Source organism: Capricornis sumatraensis, chromosome 11, assembly GCF_032405125.1.
Source record: "Capricornis sumatraensis isolate serow.1 chromosome 11, serow.2, whole genome shotgun sequence".
In the NCBI taxonomy this organism is placed as follows: domain Eukaryota; kingdom Metazoa; phylum Chordata; class Mammalia; order Artiodactyla; family Bovidae; genus Capricornis; species Capricornis sumatraensis.
The window spans coordinates 88,293,608-88,304,578 of NC_091079.1; the positions used below are offsets into that span (position 1 = coordinate 88,293,608).

General features: G+C 34.9%; 1 protein-coding gene across 1 annotated transcript; it reads left to right on the forward strand.

Annotated features, from left to right (window-relative positions):
- The first annotated feature begins 246 nt into the window (after nucleotides 1-246).
- Nucleotides 247-10,641, forward strand: CCNE2 (cyclin E2). The gene is made up of 11 exons (XM_068983903.1): nucleotides 247-287; nucleotides 384-480; nucleotides 561-614; nucleotides 1,548-1,699; nucleotides 2,618-2,753; nucleotides 4,841-4,987; nucleotides 6,097-6,192; nucleotides 7,871-8,005; nucleotides 9,047-9,158; nucleotides 9,847-10,004; nucleotides 10,401-10,641. Exons 1-11 carry the CDS (start codon nucleotides 274-276, stop codon nucleotides 10,512-10,514), a joined length of 1,215 nt encoding a protein of 404 aa, XP_068840004.1. The 5' UTR covers nucleotides 247-273; the 3' UTR covers nucleotides 10,515-10,641.
- Nucleotides 10,642-10,971: the final 330 nt, after the last annotated feature.

Consider the following 10,971-nt stretch of genomic DNA (forward strand, 5'->3'; position numbering starts at 1 on the left):
TTCTGAGGGGCTCTCAGGGAGCTTTGCAAAATGTTTTTTGAACACTCCCCGTCCGGGCTGTACCTTGAGTTGTGGGAATACAGGCATGTGTCTAAAAAATCCTGCTCTAATATAGTGCAGAAGTCATCGCGGTAAAATGGCTCGGGTCATCTCCTGAGGAATCTAGGTGTAAGCCTCTGACTGGCACTTGGAGACTATGACCACGTATTTGACTCTGGTTTTTCCTCCCCACCCCCCGCCCCCCCAGAGGTTTCCTTCACCTGAAAGAAGAGAATGTCAAGACGCAGGTAACATTATTTGTCTTGGAAATATGTTTCAAAGTTAGTTGCTGCCTTTGAGACGAATCACTTTCTAATTAAACTTCCTTCTTAAAAACTCTATAGTAGCCGTTTACAAGCTAAACAGCAGCCCCAGGCCAGTCAGACGGATTCCCCGCAAGAAGCCCAGATAATTCAGGCCAAGAAGAGGAAAACGGCCCAGGTGAGTTAAGGAGGGGAAGAGAGGAGAGAGAAAATTCCTTGCTGGGACCTTAGTGTAACCATGACTTTTTTATTTTCCAGGATGTCAAAAAAAGAAAAGAGGAGGTCACCAAGAAACATCAGTATGAGATAAGGGTAATGCAGAACTGGGCTGGGTTTGGGGGACACAAATGCGGGACCAAAAAAAAAACAAAAAAACAAAATTGTGTTACTGCTTTGGGGTAGGAAGATTCCTGACACTTTTAATGCCCCTAGGGGTCAGCAGGAAGGCGCTTGTCTTTGGGTGGTTTTTAATGTCCCTGAATCCTACTACAGCTGCAGAGTAAGTTTGCCTTGACGCAGCTGGTTCCTCTTTGTAAATCCCTCCCTCTAGGAGCTGCCTGGTGCACAGGGCCCGCCTAATCTGTCCAATGTAGTGCTCTTTGTTCCCTCTCTGACTATAGTGGAGGGTCCTAATAGTGCTCCTAGGGCATAAATAGATTGTAAAGTCGGTGACAGACTGGCACCCAGCCCTTCACTATCTGCTTTGCCTACGTGTTGTACAGAAAACACTGTAGAAATAGTGGTTCTCTTTGAAGCCAGCATTGACTGGAGAAAGGGCCCTTAAGATATTTAAGTAATTGTTTCTACTTTCAAGGTTTTGCTTTCATGTATTCTAAAGTTTAAGGCCTGAAACAGGCCTTAAAGGAGTGGAGAGGGTGGGGAAGTGCCCTGGACACTATTGCTAAATATAGAAGGAGAATTTTATAATATTGAAAGTGGTATTTGACTACAGATGCGTTTTGTTCTTTCTCCTCTCCCTCAATACCTAATGTCTTGTATTTCCAGAACTGTAATTTGTTGTCTAAAACATCCTGTTACTATTTATGAATACTGATATGACTTATAGGGCTAATTATTAAATATGAATGTCAGCTTGAATTAACTAGACTGTCAGCACTGTTAGCAAATGATGGTGTTTGGGGGAAACTATAGACTGTTTAGAAGTATTAGCTTTCATTTAGAAAAGATCTCAGACAAAAGCTGGTTTCTTACTGTACAAATATAGTTTTTTTCTTTAAATGACAGAATTGTTGGCCACCTGTATTATCCGGGGGGATCAGTCCTTGCATTATCATTGAAACACCCCACAAAGAAATAGGAACAAGTGACTTCTCCAGATTTACAAATTATAGATTTAAAAATCTTTTTATTAATCCTTCACCTTTACCTGATTTAAGGTAAGAAAATTTTCAGTAATTTAATGTCAAAGATTAAAATTTACTGATGTAATATATGGTGCTATTTTGAGGTGATTTTTTTGTTTTTGGCCTTCATTATAAGATAAAAATTTGTAAAAACTGCTTTTTTAAAAACTAGTCTTTAAGCACATGTTTTCTGGCAGTAGTCCTATTACAGATGACATAGGTATTTAGAACATTGATTGTATAACATTATTTTCATTTGCTTGCTGAAGACTTGTAAGCCTTATCAGAACTGAATCACCTTTTTAATAGTTTAAGTAATTTACATACATTGTTAAGCTGGAAGTATTTTAACATGTACAGCATTTTCATTTGATAGATTAGCTCCTCTTCTTACCAAGATTAGTCATTAAGGTCTATACTTTTTTATAGTTAATGAATGACTAAGAGGTACAGCTTATATAAAATATGTAGTAATTTATATTTGGCTTTAATAAGCAAATTAACGGACTCAGATGTTTAAACTCACCCATCTTCCTTTTGTCCTGTCCCACCTAACTCCCACTGCAGAGTACTGACAATCTGTTTGGAGGTGATTGAGACTATCTCTACTGGGATCATACGTTCTAAATGCTTACTTTTTTAGTATTGTTCTCGAGAAGACATGGTTATCTTAAATCAATGCCTTTGCAAAATATAAGTAAATGGGGACTAGAAGGTATTCTTGCTGCTGCTGCTAAGTCATTCTTGAAATCTGTCAATTTAGATTATCATAGTCCAAGTTCTTTGTATAATTTCATGTTAAAGAAATGGTTTCTTAAAGTAGCAATTTTTCCTAATTTAAGAGCTGTTCCTTCCAAATTCTAATTCAGTGTTTGGAAGTTCAGTCTATTCAATGTGAAACAGATAGCCATATATTATGTAGATCACACAGTATTTTTTGCCTTTCCATAGCTGGGGATGTTCACAAGATGTTTGGCTAAACATGTTAAAAAAAGAGACCAGATATGTTCACGACAAACATTTTGAAGTTCTGCATTCTGAGTTGGAACCACAGATGAGGTCAATACTTCTAGACTGGCTTTTAGAGGTATGTTCTAGCAGTACAAAATTCCTTTTTCTCTGTATGATGGGAACGTATTTAAACATAATATGCTTTCCATGTGCCCTCATGGTATATTACCTATTGCCAGGAGCCTTTTTGTTGTTGTTTAGTACTTATTTGGCTGTACAGCGTCTTAGTTGTGGCATGTAGATCTTCAGTTACAGTATGTGAACTCTTAGTTGCAGCATGTGGGACCTAGTTCCCTCAAATCCCTGCACTGGGAGCACAGAGTCTTAACCATTGGACCACCAGGAAAGACCTCAGGAGGCATTTTTTGGGTGCTGTTCACCAGCAGATGATAAGAGTAAAATCTTGACACAGCCACTATATCCCATACAACCCAAACACAATTTAGAAGTCCTGGTATCTGAGTATTGCTGTGTACTAGGCACTGTTCTAGGTGCCAAGGATACTCGAGATGAACAGAATTTGACAAGGTTTTGAAGTCTGCCGTGCAAAGTGAAAAGCCAGGACTAGGCTTCAGACCTCAGAAGTCCTTCATCACCAAAATCAAATTATGATTTGGAATCCTAATTTCTATATCCTAAATGATAAGGAGGCTTTGAATATCCAGTAGCCCTAAGCCCTAAGGAAGCCATGTAACTTCCTTTTATTATATCCCTCTGTTCCTTTCAGAAATAAACTGTACCATTAAAGAAATAATTAGTGACCCAGAAGTCCCTAAATATCTGTGCCAGAATGTCTGCTCTCGTTTAGGCCCCATATCCTTTCTGGATAATAATTCTGAAAGAATCTCAAATTGAGAAAATGACTACCTGTATTGATAACAAATTGATTTTCCCACAATCCTTGGATATTTGCTCTGTAATTTCCCTGTTTTGTATAGAGACAGTGAACTTTAAGGGGGAAGTACAACATGGCAGAATAGATCTCAGAAGCCATCAGAAAAGTTCTTATGAGTACAAAATGTTGTCCTTCTGAATCTGGTCATCTTATTCCTTATTCTGACTAGAAGGGAAGATTATATTTCAATCATATGTGTACAAGACTGTAGTTGATTTCTGACTTTTTCTGAATGTCTAGTGATCATGAATGCAACTTTTCAGCATAATTATGTTGATTTTATTTTTCCTTTTTATGTTAAATTGATTTTTATTCAGTGGTTGTCTATCAAACTTATCCCTATTTTCCCTTAAATATATGATTTCATATACAAAACCAAATAGAATATAGTAAGTCAAATCCAGCAGAGCACTAATCTCTACTTTGTCTTAGTATATTCTTTCAGTCTAGGAATGCAAAAATGGTTCAACATTTGAAACTCTATTTATAGTTTAAGAAAAATCATAAGGTTATATATCATGGATGTAAAAGGTATTTTTTGAAATTCAATATACATTCCTGATTTTAAAATGTGTAATTAACTAGGAATAAATTTCCTTAACACGTTAAATGTTTATTAGAAACACATTGATGTCTATCCCTCTGTTTCCTCCCTGCTTCATAAAATTATTTTGAGAATTAAAAGCTTTCCCTATGTTGTGGAAATGACAGAGATTACTTATTAGTGATAGTAATAGTGTAACATTAGGGGAACCCCCATTACAGTCAGAAACAAGGAATACAATAAAAATTTTGACTATCACCAATGTTATCCATTCAGTTTTCTTCTTTAATTCTTAAATGACGTAAGAACACTGAAGAGACACTGTTGTCATTTTGTAGTTACATCTATATCTAGAATGATGAAAAGGAATCACTTGGAACTATCAGAAGACAAACTAAGCATCATGAAAACACCCACCCATTTATCATCAATAAAAATTTAAAAGTTAATAGGAAAAAAGTTCTTATCCATAGTTAGCAAAATGTACCTGGGAATAAACACATTAAATCCATGTGGGGAAAAAACCTATGAAACTAATTAAGAGTCAGTGAGGATGGTAATAGATTTATTTATCCTATTAGCACACGTTAATTTTTTCCTGCATTTGTGATTTGGTATCCTAAAAAGTTGGGCTTCAGAAAACTGTTCTTTAGTATGCTAAGAGGAACTTTGTAATTTGGAGAAATTAATAGAATAGTATTTAAATGTTTGAATTCTTCTCCAGGTATGTGAAGTATACACACTTCATAGGGAAACATTTTATCTTGCACAAGACTTTTTTGATAGATTTATGTTGACACAAAAGGATATAAATAAAAATATGCTTCAACTGATTGGAATTACCTCATTATTCATTGCTTCCAAACTTGAGGTAAGCTCTCAGAGTTTATCCCTAGATATATTTACCCCAAACTCTTAAATTATAAGTCTCTGTTTTGATTCTGGGACTAGAATCTAGGTGAAATGTTCCATGACTCACTGTGCCAAACAAAACCACCAATGCTGTCTCTATATACCTAGTTATAGTGCTTGGATTCAACAGAATGGTCTGTGAAACCTACTTAACCAACCAAATGGAATAAATGCTACACTAGGTTAGAATAATGATCTATATCCAGCCTAATATTTCTGTATCTGATAATAGTGCCAGGATAGAAGGAAATAACTTTTCTGCCTGAAATCTCTTTTCGCATAGTTTCAATCTACTTTTCTTAAATTCAGCACAGATCATTAGTAACTTCATCTGATGTAATCAAAGCCTGTACAGTTTTGAGGGTATGGGAGGGACTGAATCATGCATTAATTTCCTTAAGTGTATTTTTCTTCCACGTTTTGTCTTTTGAGGTTTACGGGCTGTCCCCAAATTTTATAAGTTTGTATTTTCAGTATTTCCTTACCTGAAATAATACTGTATGTTTCAAATATTTTTCTAGACTGAATCTTGATCTTTAGCCTGTTCTCACCTGTGGCAGGCATCTCTTCTACTCTGATCATTCTGGTTCTTGTTCTCTGAACTGTTAAGACAGATCTGTCATCAACAAACTGCACAAATTATTGTTTGACTAGCCATACTTTTGTACTTAAGGTTAACAGTTTCAGTTTCTAGACTTTGCTGAGTATCCTGTTTTAGTCTAGTATGCTAGGGAGTCCTAAAACAAGTTTGGCTTTCTGCTTTAACCAGTTGCTGAAATCACTGATTAAAATACTCTAATTGTTTATTAACTAAGATTTTAAATCAGTTCTATACAAATCTTTCAATCAATACAAGTGGGCTAATTTAGATATAGATACCTAGATATGAAAAATATCATTAAATAAGGTTGTTTTGGCTATCATAGAATTATTTTATAAAGATTTATAATCACTGTGAAGCTGTCTTTTAAAAACGAAGCCTAGATGTGGTCTGTATATGTGTATATATGTGGTTTGTTTTAGTCTCAGTCTCAACTGTGCTTGATATTAATTAAATTCATTTTAAAGGAAATCTACGCTCCTAAGCTCCAAGAGTTTGCTTATGTCACTGATGGTGCTTGCAGTGAAGAGGATATCTTAAGGATGGAACTTGCTATATTAAAGGTAATAATAATTATATCTTTATTATTTCTACTTGCAATTTAGTAACTGTAGTTTGCCAAATCTCAAAGACTACAATGTAAGTAGTGAAAACTGAGATTTTAGTATTAGGATCCAGTTCTATGATGGGAGGGGAATTTGCTTAACCTGTAAACTATTCTTCTGCATCTTTTAAATTTTCCTATATTGAGAATATTATTTGTTAATTTAAAAGTGTTTAACAACACTTTTAAAACTTACAGGTAGTTAGCACAGTGTGTGTACTAAATGAATCTCAACAATGATTCTCAAATCTGAGTTGTTTTTCTACTTCCAGCAGATAGAAAATGAGAAATATTTTACTGCCTTTTTTTCTTCTCTATATGTATGGCAAGGGCTATTAATAGAGGGTAGATGAGAGATGCATAAAGGTGTTTAATTGGGCCTTGAATTAGAAATTAAAGGGTGAATGTTAGCTACTAGAAAGTATGTTATGGAATTTGAGCATCATGGCTTTATAAATGGGACATAGAGGAGAACACAATATGACTTTCATTTGTAAGTTATCTGTAAACTATATGCATTGAAATATAAATTACAAATTTGTTGTAAAATATTTATAAACATTCAGATTGATAGCTCTATGTTAGAATGTGATCTTGTTGGCATGCTGATACTGTTTTTTTTAAAAGAATTTATTGACATAGTTGATTTTCAAATGTTAGTTTTAGCTGAACAGCAAACGTGATTCAGCTTTATATATATATATATATGTACACACACACACGTTCATATTATTTTTCAGATTTTTTCCCATTATAGGTTATTATATTTAGTATAGTTCTGATATGTTCTAACAATCAAGTTATCTAGATTCAAACTTCAAGTACAGTGTATGCATACATGTATGCTAAGTCACTTTAGTCATGTCCAACTCTTTGCAACGCTATGGACTGTAACCTGCCAGGCTCCTCTGTCCATGAGATTCTCCAGGCAAGAATACTGGAGTGGGTTGCCATGCCCTCCTCCAATGGATCTTCCCAACCCAGATCTCTTTCATCTCCTGCATTGGCAGGTGGGCTTTTTACCACTAGCGCCACCTGGAAGCCCGAGGTATACTATAAGGATCTATAAAGAGAAGATGGAATTCTCTGGGTGGTCCTACAGGCATTAAGACTGTTCTATCCTAACTATTGTAGACTTATAAATGGTAAAGTCCCAGGGCTTCGTGGAGGGAAAGCTATCATAAATTAGGATTTGTCTTTTTTTTTTTAACTTTTACTCTTTGAATAGAAGCCACTGGAGATCACAGAAAGAAAGAAAAAGTGTAGAATCAGTTCTTGGAAGACTCGAATGGAATTAGCTGTGGAGTCATTGAATACAATTAAAAGGGCAGTTTCAATAAAGTAGAGAACACTTTTGGAAGACAAGGGGCTGCTGGAAATGAGAAAAACAGAAATGAAAAACAGGCCCAATGAACTTTGTAAATAAAGATAACTAGAGTATAATAAAGGGGTCTATATCAATAATAGACTAAAACACAAGCCACTTTAGATGGTGAGATACCTATAAATATTTTCATTAAAATAAGAAATAAGCCTAAAGCAGAAAGTTTCTTAAAACAGCTATTTAAGGAACTACCCATATAATGTGGTGTATATATAACTACACTTGTTAACAGGCATTTTAATTTCATTAACAGGCTTTAAAATGGGAACTTTGTCCTGTAACGGTCATCTCCTGGCTAAATCTTTTCCTCCAAGTTGATGCTCTTAAAGATGCTCCTAAAGTTCTTCTACCTCAGTATTCTCAGGAAAAGTTCATTCAAATTGCTCAGGTATTGATATTTTTATTGTATATATGCTAATGTTATTAATTACAGGTTTTGTTTAGTGTATTTCTTTAGTGTTAAATAGGCTAGACAACAAAATGACAACATACTGAATTAAATTCACTCCTTAACTGACTAGAACAAAGCTCCTGATGCATAAAATTCTGTCTCAGTATTTACATTGCTAACTGGAAATTCTAGAAAAGTTTTTAAACTTGAGTTTAAATATATCATGAGCACTTTTCACTAGGAGTATGAATGAGGTAGACAGTTAAATCCCTCTTTTTGATTTAACAGAGAAAAATATTTTTCGGCCAGTTGTTTCAGGTTTTAAATGGTATAAAAATTATTGCAATATAAATTATCTTACCGTCTTATATTTGAATACATATGGAACCTATTTTACATATTGGAATTAAAATCACCTAATTTAGTTATAACATTATTTAAAAATTTAAGTTTAAATTAAACTTTCCTAGGCCGGTGTGTAACAAATGTTCTAAGAAAGTACAGGAGGAGGGTACTATTCTTTCCTGCCTGCTTCTCATAAGTAGAATAATCAGAACTATAAAGGTCTGACTTCTTAAAGACCCTTTCTAGGCCGTAACTCTCTAGCAGCTCCCTTTTTAAAAACATGAGGGAAAAATATTCCTTTTTCATATTTTTTGTGTTCTGAAATACTGGAGTTCCACAGAAAAGTAATACTTTCACACTTATCTTTGGAAATTCTGTTTCCTGTATCTAGAACATTCTCTACCCCCCAGTCTCTCTGGCTGCCTCCTCTGTTAAGACTGATTTAAGCAGTCTTCCCTGCTCTGCATCAGGGCACTTCCTAATAGGATATGCATGCTACATTGTAACAGTCCTTTACTTGTCTGTTAACAAGACTGGAACTTCCTTTGGATGGCAATTTATTTCTCTTTGGATCCCTGCAGTTTTAGCAATTCTTGGCATATGGTCCACACTATAAGCACTTTAAAATGCTAGCTGACTAATGACATGTAGTACTCATTCTTTCCTAAAGTCTTACACTTTTTCCTCTGTTAGCTTTTAGATCTGTGTATTTTAGCCATCGATTCATTAGAGTTCCAGTACAGAATACTGGCTGCTGCTGCCTTGTGCCACTTTACCTCTATTGAAGTGGTTAAGAAAGCCTCAGGTAAGACCGTGTATTTTGTTCTTTTTTTACCCATTTACAACTCTTGAAGGGACTATTTATGAACTTAGCATCCTGCTAAACAAGACTTTAAAATTTTAATGGAAAAAAAGCAATTTAGCAATATCTTCCCTTCTATTATAAGTAGTTTCTAATCCAGCATATATCCACAAATAAAAATAAGGTTGGGACGTCCCTCGTGGTTCAGTGGCTAAAATTCCATATTCCTGATACAGGGGCCCAGGTGCCTCCCTGGTCAGGGATCTAGATCCCACATGCTGCAACTAAGACCCGGGGCAGCCAAATAAGTAAGTATTTTCTTTAAAAATGAAGTCAAATGGAATTTAAATCCATTTGAAGTTAGTCAGTGTGATTACAGCTCTGCCTTAAGTTTTTGGGTTTTGACAGTTTCAATTCCCTATGTAGCATGTACTGGCTAAAAAGCTCTTTTTCTCCCTCAAAACAGTCACATTATAAACCATTTAAGAGGAATAATCTGTTTTGACTTGCTAAACTTGTTGATTTTGTTTTATGTGCTTGTTTTGGTTTCCTTTTTACATGAGTTTTTAATTAACTATCTTTAAATTTTGAACCACAAGCAAATACAGTAATCATGTTTCTGATATAACAGAAACATATGTTATGTATTTTTCTAATGATACATGTATTTTTCTAACTTTTCTTTATCTAGGTTTGGAATGGGACAACATTTCTGAATGTGTAGACTGGATGGTACCTTTTGTCAGTGTAGTAAAAAGTACTAGCCCAGCGAAGCTTAAGATGTTTAAGAAGATTTCTATGGAAGACAGACACAACATACAGACACATACAAATTATCTGGCTATGCTGGTATGTTTCTTGTATTTTTTGGTCTATTTGATAAGGCACTGAAACTGACAGTAAGGATACTAATGGAGTAATATTTCAGGCAGTAATATAAGATAGTAAGGGGATAGAAAGTTCCAGTGAGGACACTGATTTCAAATGTAGAAAACCTAATAAAAATTAACTTTGAAGTCCAATCAAGATTTCTAAATGTCTCAAGATTAATACCAGTACTCCAGGTAGTTTAAAAATACAAGTTGCAGGCAGTTAATATTGTTGAACCTCTAGAATATGACTAGTCACAGTTGTAAAGACAGAAAGAGACCATTATATTAAGCCTAAGAGTCTGGTTTGACTTTGTTATCATATCAATGCTTTATCTTAGCTGTTAATCTCTACATGATTTCTTCACATGTATAGGATGAAGTAAATTATGTAAACACCTTCAGAAAGGAGGGACAGTTGTCACCAGTGTGCAATGGAGGCATTATGACACCACCGAAGAGCACTGAAAAACCACCAGGAAAACACTAAGAAAGTTAACTGAGCAAACAACTTGGAACTGATGAAGTGCTGCACAGCATTTCATGGAACTTAACTACTTAAGTTTTACAGGAATATAGTGCTGTGACTGTCCTGCCAATTCAGAAGTTTCACTGCCATTCTTTGATTTTAAAACCACTTAAAATTGGCACTAAGGAGGAAGTGTATTTAATTCCCATGTTAGCTGTTTAAAGAAACAGCAGTACTTGTTTACAAAGATGACTTCATTCCCAATACTGGCTGGATAAAAGCCAGCCACGATTTATGCCATAACAAGTCTTTTGACCCAGTGTTGCTATGTTTATCTTGATAAACTAGGAATTTCATCATTGGAATTTTCAACTAGATAACTGTTACCTTAAAGGGTATATTAAATGATACAGTACTTTGAATCTAGTTTTTAGATTCTCAAAATTTATAAACTCTTAACTAGTGCAATTTGGTTCTT

Coding starts and splice junctions, on each gene's coding strand:
- CCNE2 (XM_068983903.1), top strand. Junction 481..560: donor AGAAGAGGAAAACGGCCCAG/GTGAGTTAAGGA, acceptor TTTATTTTCCAG/GATGTCAAAAAAAGAAAAGA. Junction 8,006..9,046: donor AGTTCATTCAAATTGCTCAG/GTATTGATATTT, acceptor TTCCTCTGTTAG/CTTTTAGATCTGTGTATTTT.